The 21,835-nt window shown below is 25.7% G+C and overlaps 3 protein-coding genes across 3 annotated transcripts; 1 reads left to right on the top strand and 2 right to left on the bottom strand.

Annotated features, from left to right (window-relative positions):
- Positions 1 to 514: 514 nt before the first annotated feature.
- On the bottom strand, positions 515 to 3,744 carry Bm8723 (G-patch domain containing protein; the record flags this gene model as incomplete). The annotated part of the gene is made up of 8 exons (XM_001891955.1): positions 515 to 757; positions 1,115 to 1,323; positions 1,625 to 1,843; positions 2,170 to 2,348; positions 2,489 to 2,643; positions 2,787 to 2,980; positions 3,304 to 3,409; positions 3,706 to 3,744. 8 exons carry the CDS (start codon positions 3,742 to 3,744, stop codon positions 515 to 517), a joined length of 1,344 nt encoding a protein of 447 aa, XP_001891990.1.
- Positions 3,745 to 4,316: 572 nt separating this feature from the next.
- On the bottom strand, positions 4,317 to 9,235 carry Bma-figl-1 (SAP1 protein, putative; the record flags this gene model as incomplete). The annotated part of the gene is made up of 13 exons (XM_043075782.1): positions 4,317 to 4,442; positions 4,692 to 4,801; positions 4,908 to 5,071; positions 5,292 to 5,428; positions 5,795 to 5,946; positions 6,038 to 6,117; positions 6,471 to 6,571; positions 6,927 to 7,113; positions 7,457 to 7,500; positions 7,776 to 7,830; positions 8,160 to 8,302; positions 8,626 to 8,712; positions 9,179 to 9,235. The coding sequence occupies 13 exons, from the start codon at positions 9,233 to 9,235 to the stop codon at positions 4,317 to 4,319; spliced, it is 1,443 nt and encodes a 480-aa protein (XP_042931716.1).
- An 8,256-nt stretch (positions 9,236 to 17,491) lies between these two features.
- Positions 17,492 to 21,247, top strand: Bma-mnm-2 (Zinc finger, C2H2 type family protein; the record flags this gene model as incomplete). The annotated part of the gene is made up of 6 exons (XM_043075781.1): positions 17,492 to 17,619; positions 18,199 to 18,391; positions 19,051 to 19,243; positions 19,627 to 19,754; positions 20,740 to 20,838; positions 21,122 to 21,247. 6 exons carry the CDS (start codon positions 17,492 to 17,494, stop codon positions 21,245 to 21,247), a joined length of 867 nt encoding a protein of 288 aa, XP_042931715.1.
- Between the last annotated feature and the right edge of the window lie 588 nt (positions 21,248 to 21,835).

Here is a 21,835-nt window from a genome sequence, read left to right as displayed (position 1 = left end):
TTTTTATTTTGTTGATCGTTTACTTATGTCTTCTATGATTTAATGGCTGAGATATGAAAGATTTCCGAAGTGTGACATCCTTAGTGCCTTTTTTTTAATGTATCGTTATTTGATTAACCAGGAATGCATAATAATTATCATTTCCACAGGAACACCAATTCAGGATAATATGACTGCTCTCGACGATGAGTGTAATTTGGGAAGAAAAATGAAAAGATCAATTTTTCAAACCATGATAAATATAGGCAAGGACACTGTGTATTAGTTGATGCGATATAAACATTTATAATAAAATTACACCTTTCATATATAAATTTACAGTTAGAAATACCGTTGAAATTACTTAGTAATTGCGAATAAATAATTTCTTCATAGTTTACTTCATTATGATTAAACATGTAAAAATCATAAAAGAAACGGATATTATCACATTTTATATTACTAAACATTACAGTTAGAAGTAACTTTAAAATTACTTAGTAAATACTAAAAAAAATGAATTTATCCTTAATTCTTAAAATATGTCTTTTTTCTTCCTTCGATTATCCATTAATTTACTGAGTCGTTGCTGTCGATTCAACAGGTGTTGTATCTCGTCGCGACATTTTAACAAATTTTTCTTCAACCTGTCCGCTGTAGCAGCGTCACGTTGATTACGTGTGACACCTTCGCGTAGTTTGCGTTCCTTATCTTTTAGCTCTTTCAACTTTTTGTCCAAATCTAACGATTGAATGCCGAGATTTGTCGAGGAACAGTTCTGAAAAATAGTTTTCCAGCTCTATGGATGCTAATATATTATTTGTTTTCATCACGATTAGTGTGTCTAAAAAGTTGAAGTAGAGAAAATGCAAACTTAGGAACACAACAAAAAGTTCGGATTGGTAGCGTTAACAGAAAATATTTAATTTTTGAATCTAATCTGCTCACCCTTGAATCTGTAAGTTTTCTTACTAACTGATCCAGTCAGTAATAACAGCATCATATTTTTTAATATTAAAACAATTTTTCCCAAAAAAATGTCTTTCAAATAAAAACACACAAAAGTTTCAGTAAAAACTTGAAAAAATCAACCTGTAAACTCGTTTCTGATTATTCGATACACCAATTTACTCACCTGCAACTTTTCTATCTCTTTCACTTCATCTCTTTGTTCTTCCATAGATGAAGTTTTATTTAATTTATCATTCAACAACTGGAAAACATCGACTGGTTGTTCAACAGCTTTCAGCTTTTTTACGATTGTCTGTTTAACCTGCTGACGAGAATTCATTCCATCCACCACTCTTTTGTTCTTCTCTTCCATACATATATCCAATGATTTATCTTTAAAAAAAAAAAAAAAAAAAAAAAAAAAAAAACCTAAAGACCACAGAAAAAAATTTAGTCAAAGGAGAATTTCAAAAGAAATAAGAAAATTTGAATAACAGAATAGCGAAATAATTATCTCATAGTAAAATAAGTGAAATATCTGTTAGCTTATATTTTCACAATACCAATGTATAATATGAAATAGAGATTTTTCCTGAACGACCAAGCAACGTACTAATTAACCTTTTTGATTCTCGTATAACACTAATTAAGCTTTTCCAAAAAAAAAAACCGAGAAAAGTGAAATTTGACATACTTTTGGGGAAGATCACTGGTTGTATGGCATGTACGATACCATCAGATTTTCTGCCAAGTCCTTCGCCAGCCCGATAACCCATTTTCAGCAATAGCTTCATCCCGATACCACGTGTATGCTTCTCCCAATCACCGATATCGCCGATAGTAACATTTCCACGTCTTTCCTGCTTATATTCTTTCCATGAACTTGTTGCTAAATCATTCGTAGCAGCTTCATCTAAAGCAGTATGTAATTCCAGTTCAAATTTAGATCCCATCAAAGAAAGCTTATTGATTACAGAGAGTGATTTTGTCTGAAAACAATAATCAAATTGACTAAATGTTGAATTAACTAAAGAAACAATACAATATCATTCGAAATGATTACAAGACTAGCCTTTTAAGCCTACTTCACAAAATAATTGCTTAACTGGGTACTAAAGAAGATGCATCAAATTTCTGTTTCGTTCTAATATTTCATTTGAACACAAAGAAACTTTGATTGTTTTAGAATTTTAAAGAATATAATTTCAAGAAAAAAAAAAGAGTTGAGCTTAACAAAACCTTCGTCGTCATTAGCTAGTTGTGGGATTGGATAAATCTTATTCTGATCCACAGCAATTTCTTTCCCAGTAAGCAATAACCGAACTGCCAATTTCTCACCATCCATTGCAGTAACTCGAGCACTGCTCCATAATTTATTTTCACCCAATACAAGTACAAGTGAGTTTTCTCTTACCATTCTAAATAAAAAAGTAACTTTTTTTTGATCGAAAGAGGTGATAATTAAATCTTCATTTAAGAGGTAATAATTAAATCTTTATTTATAAAGCAATTCATCAACGCTAATAATGACACGGCACGGTGCAGTTTATAAACATACGAAATATCCGGTTGCTGATACTCTCGAAGGGCTGAAAACGAAACTTCTTCACCATGCGAAAAGCGACATTCATTTCCATAATTACAACGATCATTAAGAAAATATTCGCAAGGTCTCATTGCTGCTTCCAGAGGATGACCATATAATACTTTGACCTATAATCATCTAAAATACTGTCTAAAGATTCTGAAGTTTCACTTTATCAATAAAAAAATTTATTCATGTAACCAATTTTCAACGTTCTACATCAGGTTTCATTGTAAAAAAAAAGTTACAAAAATTAGTTAGCCTAATATACCTTTAGGTCATCTTCTTCACTTGAATCTTCAACAAAATCTAAAATGACAGCGTCGTGGAAATGCACCGCACGATCAACAGTTCGATTGTACGGTGCAAGACAGTGCATTCCAATTAATTGACTAGAATCTTGCACATCACTGCTCGTATGAGTTTCATTGAAATCCTGTTCGGTTACCGAGGTTGTTTCATTTTCTGCAATAAGATCAACAATGCTTGCAAAACGATATAGAATAAATTTTCTAAAATCTTAAAGAATTACATAGTGTAGTAAAAATATAATATTAAATAATTCAAAATTCAGTCAACGCTTCTTTATTCAATAAAATCATTACTACTTAACTATTTAGTTAGATAATGGGATAAACAGTACAATTTCTTCATTAATATCCAAAATTTTCGCAAGATTTATGTAAGTGCTAAAAACTTATTGCACTGATTAATGGTTAGTCTTTATATACAAAAAAAAAAAAAAAAAATGTGAAATTCATTTTATATCAAAGCTGAAATCTTATTACCGGTCAAAAGTGCAATAAGTTCTACTAAGTCAGAATGTGAATCCATCAGAGTATTTCTTCTCTGAAGATCTGTACATGTTTCAAGCTCTGCATCAATTTCTTTAAGCTGAAAAAGTAAGAATTTTATAGTGAAATTGCTTTTCAGGATTTTAAGTAATATTAGTCTAGTAACATTTGGGCCAGTGCAGTTAATCTTTTGAATCATTCCATACACAAATGTTCACTCAAAGAATGTTAACTGTATGTAAATGCATGAAACAAATTCATTTATAATCCATCTGAATGAACATTCTACTCATTATTTTTACCTTAATGCTAAGATAATAAACTTAAGGATCACAATCGATCGACACTTGAGCTTTAGCAAAAAAAAAATTAATTGAAAAGAAATTGTACACAAACCTGCGACCGATAATTTTCTAATTCGTTTTGCTCCACCATAATTTAATTCTGACAATCCCAACTTCAAATGCAAAACATAATTATGTCTAAAAACTAATCTGCTATAACCACAATTTTAGAAGCATCTAGAATGACTAATTAATTTGTGACGTATGTAATGTTTAAAGTAGCATATATGCACTCCTGTCGCGTATTTCTACAACTTTATATGCAGTATTTAGTAATACTTTCACTATTTATATATATGTTTTGGACTATAAGAATAGCAATTTGAAACTGGAAAAGTAATCAACTGGCTAGGTTCACTGTACAACAAATTCTTTATTCAAAATCAAGGCCAAAAAAAGGAAATTTTTATTAAACTCGAAAAGTTCTTAAAACTGCTGAATATAAACGCAAAGGTCAGCATACCACACATATAGTATGGAAACGGAAATGGATAATAGCAGAACTCTTTATCAAAAATATAACAGTGAACAGAAATACAACAGAAGTTTATACTCACAAAAAAATTTCATCAGAAAGGATATAACCATAACTCTTGGAAGTATAGATGAATCCTAAAATAATGGCACCAATTTTCTACGACTCTCATTCAAAACATTATCGTTTTATTCCGAAACAAAAGAGCCATATTGTTTGTTCCATGCCTGATACCCTTCTAAATCCTCTGCAACAACCGTTGGGCGAACAGAACGCATTGCTAATTCGAAATCCGAAAAACAGATTGGACGGATCTGAACAAGCATTATTTTTTAACTTGACGAAAAGAAGAAAAAAGAAAAAAAAAACAAAAAAAAAAAAACAAAGATAGCAAGGATTACTAACAATGAAAATTAATGAAAAACTAGATTCACTGGGTTAATAATATTTTTCGTGGTAAGAACTATTCAAAGAAATCGATAACATTCCGAAATTAAGTGGTTCTTTTTTATTTCATTTCATTTCTAATGCACAATTTCATCTTCCCATTTATGAAAACTAACCTCTTCAGCGCTGAAAGAAACAAGATCAAGTGAGAATGAATCAACAATATTACGAACTGGAATCATTGCTGCTTCGGAGCACAGTTGTTTCATATCTGCTCCAGAATAGCCTGTAACATTCACGTTAATGAAATTCATTTCACCTGTGATAATAAAAGAATTAAATACATTTTCAATGAATAATCACTTAATCATAATAAATTTTGCCACATTCACCGTCTGTTAATTTCGCTATGGACTGTACATCGTCATCCGAAAGATTATGTTTTTGATCACTGAGAAGTGAGAAAATCATTTGTGCTCTTGCAGCAGCAGATGGTAAACCAATGTACAGACGTTTCGCAAAACGACGTTTAACAGCTGAATCCAATTCCTCAGGTCTTAAAAAAAAAAATAATGAAATATAAGTAAAAATGAAAATGGAAATAATTCACACAATGTAGCTTTATCTTCTCTAGTCAATTCAAATACTTCCTCAAAAGCGAACAACAGAAAAATGAATTCGAAATAACGTATTTTTAATAAAAAATGAAAAATTCATCTGAAGAAAAAATCAATGGAAAAAAAAAAAGGAATGTAAAATAATAGAAAGTTATATACCTGTTTGTAGCTCCTAAAACAAGAATTCTATCATCAGAGGTAGTTGCAACACCATCTAAATGGATAAGAAATTCGGTCTTTATTCGCCTTGATGAATCATGCTCACTCTCATTCCGACTTTTCAGCAGAGAATCAATCTGAAATTACAGTTAGAGAATCAATCTGAAATTAATCTGAAAAAACAATGGAATTAATTAATGACTTTACACTTTTAATATTATTCAGTATGGGTCGTCAAGTTTTAACAACTAGGATGTACAACATGGAAACCATAAGAGAATGCTTGTATCTAATATCTTCAAACAAACCGTCTTTCATGAAAACAAATAAATAAACGATGTAATGTAAGGAAAAATTACTACGAAATTTTTGAAAACCTACGCTTGTAGTCATGGCCTAGCAATAAAAAAAAAGTTAGCAATGAAATGATGTAAAGATTTTATTGGAAATTTTTGGCCGCTAATTATGTTCTTTGGAACAAGGTAAAGTAAAACTCAGCTCACTTCATCAATGAAAACCACAGAAGGCTGTAAAACCCGTGCTATCGCAAAAAGAGCTCTAACAAGTTTTTCGCCTTCACCAACCCATTTTGACGTAATAGACGATGCGGCTATATTGAAAAATGTTGCGTTACATTGCGATGCAACACATCGTCCTGCAATAGTATTTTCACAGAACTCAAGATATTGTTCATACAAATTCATAGAAAATATTTAAACCTTTAACTAGTAAGGATATATACTAACCAATCATGGTTTTGCCAGTACCAGGTGGTCCGAAAAGCAACACACCTTTAGGTGGTGCACGTATACCCTTGAAAATGTCACTGAAATCGTACTCATGAGAGATGGGATGTAAAGAAAACAAAACAAATAACCGATAAGAAACGATACGAAAATTTTGTATTTTCTATCATTTTCAGATAATGGATATCAATATTCGATTTCATCGAAGCGCATTAAGATACTTTAACTTTTTTTCAAATTTAGTTTTGATATGTGAACATTTCTTATTATCATTATTAACTGAATGTAAATGAACATTATAAAAATTAATACTATTGTTTCGTGTAGAAATAAGCATATTTTGTTCCGATATTCCCTAACAGTAAAGTAATTTATAAAAATATTTCTATTTGTACTGACTGTACAAAGGAATGTTATATACATAAAATCATACGGTCTGAGAAACGGAAGAACGATAATTTCTTTAAGTGCTTTTTTTGCCAACTCCAAACCAGATATATCCGCCCATTGAATATCCGTTCGCGTTGGCATGATCTGAAAATTAAAAACTTGAGAAAATTATCAATTTGCTATTTTCAGGGGAGAAAAGAAATTCCTTTATCTTCAAAAAAAAAAAAAAAAAAAAATATTAAAGAGAAATAAAAAGTCTCAAGATCAAGAATCTGAACTTTGTCAAAAAATTTGCATAACTGCTTACACAGCAGCACCTAATAGAAATTAAGTTATGCAGCAGTGTTACTGTTGTCATATTCATTCCGTCCCAGAAAAGTATAAATCACATGAAATGATACAATGAAAACAGCTCAGTAAAATGTCAAAGTAATAATCTGCTCAAGCGCTTAAAATTCAAATGCATAGCTTATTAAAAACATGAAGCATAGCAACGAACCTCCGCTTCGATTAAATTAATTATATTGTCTTCCAAATTTTTTAGTGATTCATCCGCCTTCCATCCTTCCCTTTTATGTGTAACTCCACATTCAAAATTCATTTTAGTCTGTTTATTCTGCAGTGATTCACAACCAGTTTCTTTCGTATCCATTTTAAGTAACAGCTTACTCCCCAGACCAACTTTCCTGTAAATGTATAACTTTTAGAAATTTTGAACCACAGAAGAATGATGCACCGAGAAAATGGAATAGGTGAAAGCATAACATGAAAGCAGTTCATAGTAAATGGAGAAAATCATTTTCTAAACAACATTTAACAAGCCTGCAAGTGTATTCAGCAATACAAAAATGCACTGACATCTGAAGACCATGAATACAAGCCAAACATTAGCTAGAGGAAAAATATGAAATAAAATATTAGAAAATTAATATTTGAAATAATACAAAAGTGATATACAATTAGGGGTATGAATGAAAATGCGAAAGTTCCCAAAGAGAGAAAGAACGGAAATATAAAACAGTAATTTACCTTCCTCCCAAATAGCGCTGTGTCTTCTCGTTATTGGCGTTTGTCTGAAAAAAAGAAATGATCAATTTATTTTGTAATATTTCCTAAAATTCATTCCTAGGAATAAAGCTTTTCACCAATTAAGTGAAAGGATCTATCGATCCTTTCGCGCTTACTCAGTTCAATGCTAGTAGCGTAAAGAAATGCTTACTAAATTTATCAAATTTTTGAGACAGATTTATTATTTTTTTGATGTGTTAAAGAAAATTCCTATTTGTTTTATCTTACAGTGTTGAAATATAAACTGCAAAAAGCATAAAAGATTCACTGGTAAACTTACATTATCAGCAAACACTGGCATTACTTTTTTTACAACTGGTCGTCCACTGGCTGTTCTAAAAATTACACTATGTTAAAAGATAACAGAGTAACAACATTAATAACTATTTAAAAATGTAATATTTGACAAAAAGCAAGCAGGATTACAGCATACACATGGTCAAACACTAAGTATACCATGTAGTTTTCTTGAATAATAAGCTTTCTAGAATAATATTTTAGAGCATATTTAAGGTAATCTGGTAGGAATTTGTATTTAAAAGCAGTACAAATACATATTGCAATTGCTTAATAGACAAGAAATTGAATGTTAATGTATGTTTTAAGAAAACATGCGTCATCCAATGAATTTCCCAAAAAGCTGAAAAATGAAATAAAATCATACTTGAAATCTGTATCATATGCTGGTCTAGAGCATGCAGGATTCTTTCTGACCTGTCGATAACACTTAGCAAACCCAAAATTCTTATTCGAATTCGTAGGACATGGAAATTTCACGTCACCTTTATCCGGAGACGGTATATTAGTCTGAAAGCATCACAGGAACTGTTTGATTCCCAATTTATGTTTAGCACTCAAAAAATATGAATATGCAAAACATAAAAGTAATGAACAATTTAATAAGAAATTCGAGAAAAAATATTTCTTTTGCTAAAACAGATTCGAAAGAACGTCAACTTTGAAATAAATCACTATGTTTTCATAAAAAAGAACAGACTTTAGAAACCCAGGAAAAAAAGCTCTTTTTTTTCTTGAAAAATTCGCCAGTATAACTGTCCCAAATATTTTCTTTTCTAAATCCTATACTGTAGGCGACCAAATATTAAGTAATAAATTGAAACGATACTTACTTTACTGCAAATTCTTCTCTGTAATTCCTGTACTTTCTGATCTTGACTGAAATCGAAATGTCGCTGTGTATTTGTCTGTGGTTTCATCTGAAATAAAACAAAAAGTCACATTTTTGATTCCCTAAAGAAGTACTAAATTTTAATCTAAATTAACCTAATTGCATGATTTCCTCTAGATCAACCTTTTCTTCAAGTTTTCTTCGCTATGACCTGACTGAGTGGGAAGTGTTAAACAGCAGTAATATTAGTAACATATAGAGGTTTTCTAATAGTACGGAAAAACAAAAATTTTAAAACCTGACAAAAAGTTTATTACAAACCATCAGCAAGGGAATGTATCTGAATAGTAAATTTAAAGTTAAGTAAAATCCTGACTTCCTTAAACGGTCTGCACGCTACCAACCCTCAGTTTGGAATAATAAAAAAATGAATGATTCTCTCGCTTTTATAAAAAATCGATTTTATTTGCATTAATAAATTATGCATAATAATTTAATAAATTTGCACAGGAAATGAAAACTGAAACTGTTTAAGAAGACATTTTCAGACAGACCTGACCGGAATTTGTAGATAAACTATTATCACTACTTCTCGCTCTTTTCCGATTCATTAATTTCTTAAATGATTTTTCACTCCACTTTCAATCGAATGGTATAGTCTAATACACTGAAACAATTACTTAATATGTTTTACTTCCATTATTTTATGATTCTTTTTTTTTAAATGAGTAAAACTTTAGACAAATTCAAAATCATAAAATTATTAGAGTTAACAAAGAATGAATATGTATGAAGCTGTTCTGGAATATTATTTAGCCAATTTTTCCACAACCGAATTAAGACACAAGGAAACAAGCATAATAATAGTTAACAAGCAATAATAATTTATTCAGGAATATATCACTATCATCATTATCACTGATATCTTGCCATCCAGTGTTTTTGTTATCATTGATAACTTGTTACTACTATTCCCATTGTTAATTACTGTTAATCGTTTCACTATTTTTTCCATTTACAAATTGCTTCAATCTGCATCAATGTCTGCATACCCTCATCATCTATAATATTTCTTCCTGCTTTTAATCACAAATACAACTAAACTGCATACCAATTCAAGCATTTCCTCATCGTAAAAATTCTTCCTATTATCCTTTACTGTACTATTTTTATTGCCCTGTGTATAGCCTATCTTTATCGAAACTGTTGTGAAACCTAACCCTCTTTAAAGAAATACTTCTACCTCTGCCATCAATTGAAGAAAGACTTGAAAATTTCAAATGTTGCATATGAGTTCTATGCTACAGACCATGAAAATTAGATGTTCAGTTCATTTGTGATTCAGAAATATGTTGCATTATAAAGGAGAAAATGTTATCCGGAAAACTGTTCACAGTCTTGAAAGAATTGTTTTAAATGCATTTATTGTAACAATGGGAAATGCTTTCAAATTGATATTTCATTGAGAAAACGTTCTATCCCATAATTCGGCATAGTTACTAATCGGTGCTGAAATGTGATGGAGTGTTATGCATACTTTTTATATATATAAAAGTTAAAATTTTAATGTTAAATTCTGCTTTTTTCATTTTTTTTCCGTCCTAACTTTCTTCTAATTTTTTAATTTTTCGTTTTAAGGTTCACATTTAAAACAAAATTATATTCAGTTTGATTTAAATCTGATTTTATTGATTATTCCCAGTAGTTTTTTTCCAAAAATTTTTCATTTATTTTTCTTTAAATTTCCGCTTTTTTACAGTTTTCGAAATAAAATGAATTTTCTTTTTTCCATCAATTTTCTAGAACATACTATTAATTATGCTTGCCTGGTAAGAAAGTTTACAATTTATATGATTTATCAAATATTTTTCAAAAATTTTAAATGTACACTGCTGAATTGAATTTATTACAAAACGTAACAAATAATTTAATCAATTTAAATGGACAAAAATTTCAATTGTGTTTCACTTGAAAATTTTAGATGAATTTCAGTAAAATAATTATTTTATGATGATGCTAACCACTGGAATATGCAGAATGATATATTCGAGAGTAGTCTCGAATAATCTGTTCAAATGAGTAAAGTGCCCTTCATTTGTATCAATAATTAATTGTTGAGAGAAGTCTCCAAGAATACCTTTCAATACTGTAAAACATCTAAGGCAACTTTTTCATGTGTGGATTTAAAACAAAGATAAACAAAAAAAAAAAAAAAAGTAAAATATTTGATTACAATTTTAAGAGAAAAAAAAACCCAATCAAACTGTTATCAATTTGAATAAGTTAACTCATAAATTTCATAACATTAAAATAATACGTTATATTTAATTTTTTCGCTATCATTTTATGATAATTTATAATCTACAAAAAATATTGCATTGTGCATTTTTTGCTTCTTTATAATGTTTCATCTATTGAACAAAATTACTTATATATACATATACATGTATGTTTGTCCCTTTTTAAATTAATTTCTTTCATGCTGTATACATTTTCGTAAAATAGGCAAAATGGATTGATGAAGGTAATCAAAATTAGCCATATATTGCTAGGCTTTCTGTATTAGCTTATCAATCGTCATCACTTTAGGGAAAGACGAAAAATAGATGTGCGTGTTAAAACCTTTTCAAAATTGCGTATCTCTGGTCAGGAGATCAGGAGATATCTTGAGATGATTGAATGATTAATTATTTATTAAGTCAATGAAATGTGAATGTATATTAGTGGTACTTTTACATGTTCAGCAGTTGTTATTAAAAAATTTTTTTTAAAAACAAAAAGTCATTTTAGCGCTTCGATAAAAATATATTATAATGAATAATAATCATATAGCGTGATGAATATCCTATCTTTCTGATAATATCATTTCAAAAATTGCTAAGAATATGCAATATTAAAATGTCAAGATGCGCTTTATCTAAAATGATGTTTTATATTAAAATAACAAATCGTAATAGTTCCCTTTTTTTTTTTTTTTCTTGTAAAATATTAAATTTTAACTCAAATAAAATATTAGATTTTTACTTATATAAAAAGCTAAACATAAACTATTTTTGTTTTTTTAAAAAAAAAAAGTTTGTAAACTGCACAAAACTGTTATATTTTCTAGTATAATCAATTCATTTCATATATTTAATATCTTTAAATTCTAATAAAAGCACGAAATTAGCAAAAACGTAGCTTTCAAAAATTTTTTTTTAATATGCAAAAAAAAAAAACTTTTTTTCATCAAATTTTTGCTATTGTAAAAAAAAAAATTTTTTTAAAAAAAAATTTTTTGCACATTGTTTTAATACTTTTATTAAATATAAGAAATGACTTTATTATTAATTTTATTAATTAAATATATATAATTTAGCAATACATATTTAAATAACTATTTGATTTGACACTATTTGACACTTTTTTTCTTCTGCTTCTCCCTCTCTCTCTCTCTTTTTAATTCCAGTATTATCGTATAGATTAACAGTAATTGCGTAACGTACGTATCATACGTATCACAACAAGTATCATATAAAATGATATGAGAGAGAGAGAGAGAGAGAGAGAGAAAATCATGTAAACTGTCAATTGTCAATTGATGATTTTGATGATGAATTCACTGATGTGGCAAATTTAACAGCAGGTGGTGTATTCGTTTACACTTGATACTTCTTTCTTCACTTAGGTTATTATCTATATTCACTTTCCGCATCAATAATTCTACAATGTTTGATTTTCCTCATTTAATTATTTAAGTAATAAAGTATGAAGTAATCATTTCCTTCTTTTTTTTTTTTTTTCTTATCCAAAATTTTGTTCATTTTTTCATATTTATTCTTTTGATTATAAAATATTGTAAATATTTAAAATAATTTTTTCATAATACTTTTTAATATACTATTTCTAATTAAATAAATGTATATATATTATTTTTAATTAAAGAAATATAAAATATATTGCTTTTATTTTTATCAAATATACTATATTTAAATAAAAATATCAATTAAAAGCATTTGTATTAACAATGTTATATATAAATGTGTAATGACTGATCATCATCCTTGACAAATATTTAAAATATTAAATAATTGAAAATTTGAATCATTGATATGTTTTTAGGAAATTTTCATGATATATTATAATTTAGATATAATTTGATTTGTTTTCATAGAGGTTAATCAAAACTTTTTAACTATTCACATATGTTTTATTTTTAATTTTTATAAGGATGATAATAGCAACAGCAATAATTAATTAGAAAAAAAAAACCAATTTTTTTAACAAAAAAAAAAAGAAAATCAAGCATAGTAAGCAGAATTCTATGATTATATATAATTATCTGAAATAATGATTTTCATCATTAAATATTACTGAAATAGACTAAACTTATTCATTAAGCTTTATCAAATATTCTCTTCTAAAATGTTATTTGACATTTGCCATTAATTTATTTTGCTAATTTTTTTTGTTCATCTTTTATCCCAATACAAAAATAATTCTATGCATAATTAATAAATGCTTTGTAATTAATTAACATGTCATAAATTTTTATAATTAGATATATGCACTTTAAAAAACAGAAGCATAATGATATGTTAGCATTAACGGATTATTGTAACCGATATACAAATATCAGATACTTATTCCGGCTTAAATGTACTTATAAAGTGGCGCAATTTGTATAAGAATCATCATCAGAAAATAGGATGAGCAGAAATGTTGAGGTCAAATGTTAATTAATTAATCCAATGATTACAAATGAATATTCCAAGTATGTGATGATGATTATTCTGACGATAGTGAATATATGAACATAGTGCAGATCATGATAATGATAAATTATTATGACTACAAAAATAATAAATTATCACTACAGTGATAACAGTTGATTTTTTTTTTTTTTTTTCAAATTTTGTAACGAATGAAATAGCACAAATTTTTTGCATACATTTATTTTTATTTTATTAATTTACTTAATTTTCGTCTTTCTTTTTTGAAAATTTGAAAAAAGAGAGAAATTTCATAAAAATGTTAAATTCAAAATCAAACTGTGCAACATTCTAAGCAAATAAATTAAACAATTAATTAATATTTTGACATGTTCTCTTAACATTTAACAGAGAATTCATTTATCTGAAACTAGAAAATGCATTATTCTTTCAAGTATTCCTAGTTATTAAATTTATAACTTTTGTAATTATGCATCAGATTATCATTTTTTAATGATGGTTAACCAAGGTTAAATTTCTCGAAGGAATAAATTGATGATACAAATTATTTAATAGTATTATTTACATAAAATAAATGAGTAAATTTTAACAATTTTAAAGATAAAAATTTACTTATTTAAAAATAAAAAAGATAAAAATTTTAACTTTTTAAAGAATTATATTTATATTGCAAGCAATGATATAATGAATAAATAATTGAATTAATGAGAAGATAGTTAAAAAAAAAAAGGAAAAAGGAAAAAGGAAAAATGCAGCATATGTATGTGAGAATAACTGATTGTCCCCAAGTGTCATTCACATTCATCCTTAAAACAGTGACAGTTTTTAAGAGTGTACCAATAGCTTCTAAATGTGCTAAAAGCTAATTGCGCATTCTCAAGGATTCATTTCACTTAGCTCTAAAACATCGATCAGCAAAATCTTTGTTAAAGATACCATTTATTGATCATCTTGTTAATCTTTTTACTATGAATAACTAACTTTCATGCTTTAATTTTATTACTAATCAATTTTATTTTTAATTTTTGCAATTTAATTAAAATAAAATAAGATGCAAATGTTTTATAAAATAATTGATAAAATTATCAACAATTCAATTCAATTCAATGAAATAGTAGTAATTAGTTGTAATTTATGAAATAATTTTAATTTATAACTTTAACATTTTCCTCATTTTATTTTATTTTGTGAAAAAAAAAAAAAACAAAATTATTTATTTGCTTCGAAAAAAAAAATGAATGCAGAAGAAAGTGTTGCTATATTTTGATAATATTTTAAAAGTATTAAGATTTTAATACTGCGAAAGAAAAAAAAAATGATAGAACTAGAAATTAACGAAAATCAAAATATATCAAAATTATTTAATATTACTTAAATAATATAATTTAAATTCGTATTCTATGAAATTTTATTATTATTTAGTTTTATTTCTTTTTAATTTAATTTTAAACAATAAATTATTGCAGTGAGATGTAATAGTACATTCATAAATAAAAATTAATTCTATTTTGTAATCATTTAAAAATATTAATTGAATTGTTTGCCATATACTTTTTCTTTTACAATCGTAATAAACGAAGTTTTAAAAAAGATGAAAAATGTTGTGATTTTTCTAATTTTAATTAAAAACTCGCACATTGATAAAGTTTTAATTGAATTATTATAAAATAATATCTGCAAGATATTGCTGTCATTGTTGACAAATGTCAGATGACAGAATGAATTGAAATTTTTGATTTGGTATATGTAAGATGATGGCATTACTGATATATTATTGCATCATCATCTGATGGATTTGTTTACAGAACATTGAAAAATGGATTAGATTATCAGATAAGTTGTCAAGTTGCTAAAAAATATAATTGTGTAATTGAGATGACAATTAATATAATATTTGTTTATTTCGTTTAATTCTATTCAATTTATCATTTTGCAATATCATTTGATGATAACATTTATATAATTTAAGCATAAATTTGAGTGATAATTTTTAATTTATTAAATTAACCAAATAAAAGATATAGAAAATTTGAAAGTTACTGCAAATGCATGCAAATGCAAATTCCATTCAACTGCATTCATGTTGAAAATGAAAAACTGAGCATGGTAAATTACAATAATGGAAATTAATTATTAATTTATATAATAAAATGAAAACAAAGAATTGTGCCAAAAAGCAGCGAGAAATTATTTACAAATTGCATTTTAATTTCATTATTATTTGGTAAAAAAATGAAGACGAAAAATTATTGGTAAAACAAAAAATAATAGTTATTTAATTAAAATTAAAAGAAGAGTAAATATTAATTCTGAACTTAAAAACTAGGTTTTTTTTCGCAATTTGTAAATTTTACATTTCATGTTTGATTTTAAATTTAAAATAATTTTACACTTCATGCTAGACTTTAAATTGAAAAAAAAAACTGATATATTTAGTTTTGAAGTTAAATTGAAATTAAAATAAATTTTTCTGAAATAAAAGCTCAACTGAACTGAATAAATTTCTGGGAACAGCTGAAAATTTTGTCTCAGTGCTTAATGTATTTTCCTTATTTTATTTGTTGTACAAAAAAAGGCGAATTTTTAAATCTTATTAAAACGATATTTTTATTTCTTTTAAAATAGAATAAAGGAAACGAAATTAGTTAATATAAATCGAATTAATCAATAAATAATTTCATTTTATCGTTTCAAAATATTTTTAATAACAATGTATTTTATGGCAAATAAAATGACATCATTGGAATTAATTATTCAAGTATTACTGCTAAATAGAAACTGATTCATACAGTATTTTTTTTTCTGATAATCCAAAATTATACTTCGATTTTGTTGCGTTTTTTTTTTTTTTTTTTTTTTTTTTTAATATATTTATTTAAAATTGGATCAATATTTAATTGCATATCATTTTATCAGTAAAATAAATAAACAATATAATAACCATTTACTTTTTTTTTATACTTTATCATTTCCATTCCATTATTTGATAATTATAATAAATTAATTTAATAGTAAATTAATAGTATGAATTTATTGTGAAGAATTGTATTTATAATTTAAAATGAAAAAAAAAAAAAAAAAAAAGGAATTAAAATAAGAAGATTACGGTAGATTTAGCTAAATGATTGACAGAGAGAGAGTTAGTTACAAAGAGAATGATGCCTCTCCCATTTTCTCTTACTAAAAGAGATTTCTCTCTGACATATTGCGCTTCCCTTAATGCGACAATTGCTACTACTACTACTCCTACTATTGACCTTTAACATTCTCTCATATAACTATTCATCATTTTATTTTTATTTTTTACCTCTAATCTATTTTTCTGTTTTTCCCCGCCTTTCCTCTTCTCATCCTATCATTCTTCTCCTTTTTCATTTTCATACTTTTACCGTAATTCCGAAACGTCTCATATAATTTTACTTGTACATACAAGACGAAATAGAATTAACTATTATGTAAGTTATATTCTTATAATTCTCAACCATTTATTCCTAAGCCATTTATTTTCATTTTTTTTGTTTATCGGATAATTTAGTTTTCAGTACAAATGCTATCATTTCCGGATAATATTTCAATAGTTTCATCGTCATCATCTATAGTAGTAACATTTCCGGATAATATTCCAGTAGTTCTGTTTTTAGCTATAGTAGTATCATTTCTGGATAATATTGTAATACTTTGACTATCAATCCTAATACTACTCTTTCCGGATAATATCCGAAAGTTTGGCTCGCAATTTCAGTATTATACTTTTAGGACTATGATTGATAGCATAAGAAAAAAATATGTTAAAATAATTTTTCATCTCAAAAAAAAAAAAAAAGAAAAGAAAAGAAAAGAAAGAAAATAAAAAGAAAAAAGAAAAAAAAAAACTGTGTTAAAAATAAATATTTGTTCTTACTTTTAAAAATTATCGATTGCTTTGAAGATTATTTGTTGAAAATTACAAACTATTTGTTCATATAAAAAAAAATTTCATTTTTTTGATTTTCACAATTTTTTTAGGATAATCAATTTTCAATCAAATATAAAATTAACGATGCAAAAAGTTAATTGAAAATTTTGACAGATATAAAAAAAAAAAGAAAGAAAATTATATTTAATGATATAATTTCTGATAAGAAAAAATTTTTCAGATTGAATAAGAAAAGAATAATGCCAAAAAGGAAAACATACTTGATAGCATCATTACTTGACGAATGTGACACAAATGATATGAAAACAATTAATTGTAATACTGTCAAACCTGTGGAAATAATTAATAAAGAATGTGAAACATTACGGTTATTTCTTTTTATTATTATTAATAAAATTTTCAATCTTTTCTTTTCAAAAGAGTTGACAAATTTCATTTTTTTTTTTTTTTTTTTTTAAAATGTTGATCTTATTTTCTTCTAAAATATTATGTTGACATTATTAAAGAATTTTTTAAATTCAAATATTTCCACATTCTTTTTTTTTTTGAATTGTTAAAAAAAAAGCAATTGACATGAGGAAATAAAAGAATTTTTATGTTTGAAATAAAATTATAAATAATTTGAAAAATTAAACTGATTATAATATATCAGAATAGAAATAAAGGAAAAATCTAAGCACTCTGTACTAAAAAATAACCTAATAATCTGTTTTAATTTAATTATTTCTTTATTGAATCTATTGTTGATAATCTATATTATTAAATTCTAAATGTCATTTTTTTTTTTTTGATCTCAAAAATTTATTTCCATTTTAACCAGATTTTTTGTTCTTCTTTTTTCTATTTTCATTATTAATTATGAATTTAGTAGAGTAACAAATATTTGAATTTAATATAGCAAAATAAATTCTAATTTAACAAAGTAATGTGAATTTGTGAATTATAGGAAATTGGACCGAGATATGCCAGAATGCTCAGAAGAGCGAGAGCGACAGCAAAATTTGATGTCAAAGGTAAGTGGAATACCTTGGAAAAGAGCGCTACCGATGCCAATAATTCGAAATCAATTACAAAATTTCTCACAAAATGAATCATCGCAATGTTTTTTGTATAGAATGCCAGCACCAACACAGTTACAGGTAGTTTTTCAAATAAATGACAGTATTATGAATAGTCCAAAAAAAAAAAAATATCTAATCAAATAATAAAAAACAATGGAATTCGACATAAATAGCACTAATACTTTTTAATTTTTCATTTTTATTTATTTTAAATTATTTGCTTCAGTTTAAAAATTCATGCATTTAGCTACATCTGTTTTTATCAATTTGTAACCTGATTAATTAAATTATTAAAAAATTTGTTTCTTCATTATTTGATTTAAAGATTTTTTTTTTTTTGTTATTTTTGTTAAATTATTTTTTATTACATGCACACTTTAACAATTGATTATTTAATTATATTGAATAAATTATTTTTTATTAGAGTTTAAAATTTATCTTTAAGCAAAATTATCACGAACTTATGATCAATTTGTAATTATAGGACAATTTTCAAACAGATAAACCAAATAAATTATGATTCATTTATTAATTGAATTTCTAACTGGCTAATTAATACCTAATATAATTTCATGATGACTTTTTAATAATGCCTAGAATACAGTGCTTGAATATATTTTAATCTGTTCCGGTTTTGTTATTACAAAATGACATTGCAAGGAAAACATTCCTTACACAAAATATCATGTATAATTTTAATTTTTCTAGGATATTCTTTTAAAATTTTGTAATTGCAGACTTTATCACCATACAGTATATCATGCTTATCACAATTAATGATTACTCGTTATCAACTTATGCAAATGCAACAAGCTGCAGTACAGCAATTATCATCATCATCATCACCATCATCATCAACATCAGCATCATCACCATTATCATCATTTACTTCATCAGTAGCAATCAACCAGCAAATTTCATCAAATCAAAGTATTTTTGTCTTTTTTTTTTTATAAATTTGATAATAAAATTGCATTTAATGAACAAAAGAAATTTTTATTTTTAAGTATTCGCTTTATTCTTTTAACTTTTTTGTAAAATATAAAGAATATAAAGTTTTAGAATTATAACATATGTGAAATTAAAATAGAAGTAAATTATTATAAATTGGAAAATAATTGAATAATGGTCATTTTTTCTTTTTTTTTTTTTTCGATAATACACAATTTACTTATGTAAATTTTGATTTAAAATGAGAAAAAAAGAATTTTTCTTTTCTTGTTTTAGAAGCAATAAAAAAGAAAGAAAAATTTTGTGAATTTATTAAAAATTTTCAAATGAAAATGATAAAATGTAATAAATAAAAATTTTAGCAAGTATATGTCATCAGCAACAACGTTTTCGAATAATGGCTAATCAAAATCAATCAACTGTTAAAAAATATCGATGTGATATTTGTGATAAAACATTTAGCCGAAGTAATACATTGGTGACACATAAGGTGACATAAAAAAAAATTTTTTTTTTTCTTTTTCTTTTCTAGAAAGTATTGAAGATGAAATGGATACGATATCTTTCATCCTATGATATATGCAAGAGGAAAAGATTTAAAATGTTAATGAAGTTTGATAAATAATAAATGATTGAGAAAGAGAAGAAAATAAAAACGATGAAATGCTAAAGGAAATTTCTCGTAACAATAAGGATCAGTTTGAAATATGCTTTCTCATCCTGTTCATCACCAAACAATAATACTTTTCGTTGCATGGCTAAGCAAAAATTTCGATAATTTTATAAATTATGCAAAAATAGGTTTATGCTAAAGCAATATAATCCATTCATCATCCTTTTTTACTTTTAAATCTTATAGAGTTAATGTCCCTAATTTGTCCCTTTACCTTTAGCAGTAATCTCTAATATTTCACATCTTCTTCAGTATAGTTTAAGATGTGAGAAAATAAAATTTAACCAAAAAAAAAAAGAAAAAAAAAAAGAAAATCAGTCAAATAAAAATTTTATTGATTTCATTGCTTCATATATATTATATATATATATATATATATATATATAATTTGTTTCATTCATTTCAAACTTCCTTTGATGAAATTGTTAAATTTTTTGATTGCATTAGAAAATGATAGTTTAAATTTAAATCTCTCATATTTATTTGTTATTAAATATAGAAATTAATTTTTCCAAGATTTAGTTTAGTTTTTTTTTTTTTGCCAATTTTGCTACCAATATTACAATAGGGTTTAGACGAAATTTCATTCATGGTGTAAGAAATTTCGTTAAATTTTAAAAAATGTTTTTTTAAATAATTTGCTAATTGAATTATTCAAATAAATAATGCATATATTATCATAACATTGCAATTATCTTTGATATTTCTCAATCATTAATTTTACTTGCAAAAAAAAAAACAAAAAAAGCTTTTTTTTTTCTGCAAAAAATTTATTTAATATTTGTTTATTTTTGTTTAACAGAGGATTCATACTGGTGAGAAACCATTCAATTGTGATCATTGTGGTCGGGCATTTCGACAGCCGGGCAATTTAACCCGTCATCGTCTTACCCATACAACGGTAAACTATTAGAGTTATTTATTTCCTTTCATATTTACTGTATTACTTAAAAGAATGACAAAAAAAAAAGAACAAATGATTAAATTAAGCAAAAAAAAAAAAAAAAAATTGCAACGATTATATTTTGTGATTTAATTGCATAAATGTAAAAATCTCAGTGTATTATATACGCTTATTGTATATGCATTATCATAACAAATAACAATTGCATATTTTAATAATTTTATAAACTTAAGAAATTTTTATAAGCTTTTCATAAAATTTTAAAAATTTTCAATTTCAGGTAAAACCTTATATTTGTTCGATATGTGAGAAAGCATTCAATCGAGCATCAAATCTTCACACTCATATGCGTACACATTCTCAAATATTTCGTACTAAAATAACATCAATGCAATCATTTCGATGAAATTTAAAATAAATTAATGTACAAATATTATTCCTAATTTTAAACTTTTTTTTTTTTTTTCCTAAAATTCTAATTTAATTTAGTGTTTTAAATTAAAAAAAAAAAAAAAAAAAAAAAAAAGAACTGTTGTAAAAATGAACAAAAAAAAGAGAAGAAAGAAGAGGAATAAATTGATTGATAATAAAAATTTTTTAGTATTATATTTTAATCAGAAAAAAAAAAACTTTTTCACCGTTTTTTTTTTTTGCAAATAATTTCTTCAACTTTCTGTTTATATAATTTGATGAATGATAAAAGATTATTTTAGAATAATTCTGGAATATTTCGTATCATTCATATGAAAAGTGATAATTTACATAAGCTGGTATTTTCAATAAATCACTGAAATTTGTTTTCTATTGGTAATAAATTATATTACACAATTATGCCATCGAACTTTATGGAAGAATGTAATATCAGTTTTATAATTATTTATTTTTATGCAATTATTTTCTCTAAAAGCATTCATTGATTTAATTTTTTACTAAAAAAAAAAAAAAGAAAAAAAAAAATGGTCCAATCATTGATAATGTTTTGCTTTTACTAATA

Source organism: Brugia malayi (genome assembly GCF_000002995.4).
Source record: "Brugia malayi strain FR3 genome assembly, contig: Bm_v4_ChrX_scaffold_001, whole genome shotgun sequence".
NCBI lineage: Eukaryota > Metazoa > Nematoda > Chromadorea > Rhabditida > Onchocercidae > Brugia > Brugia malayi.
This window is presented reverse-complemented; position numbering and strand designations above follow the sequence as displayed.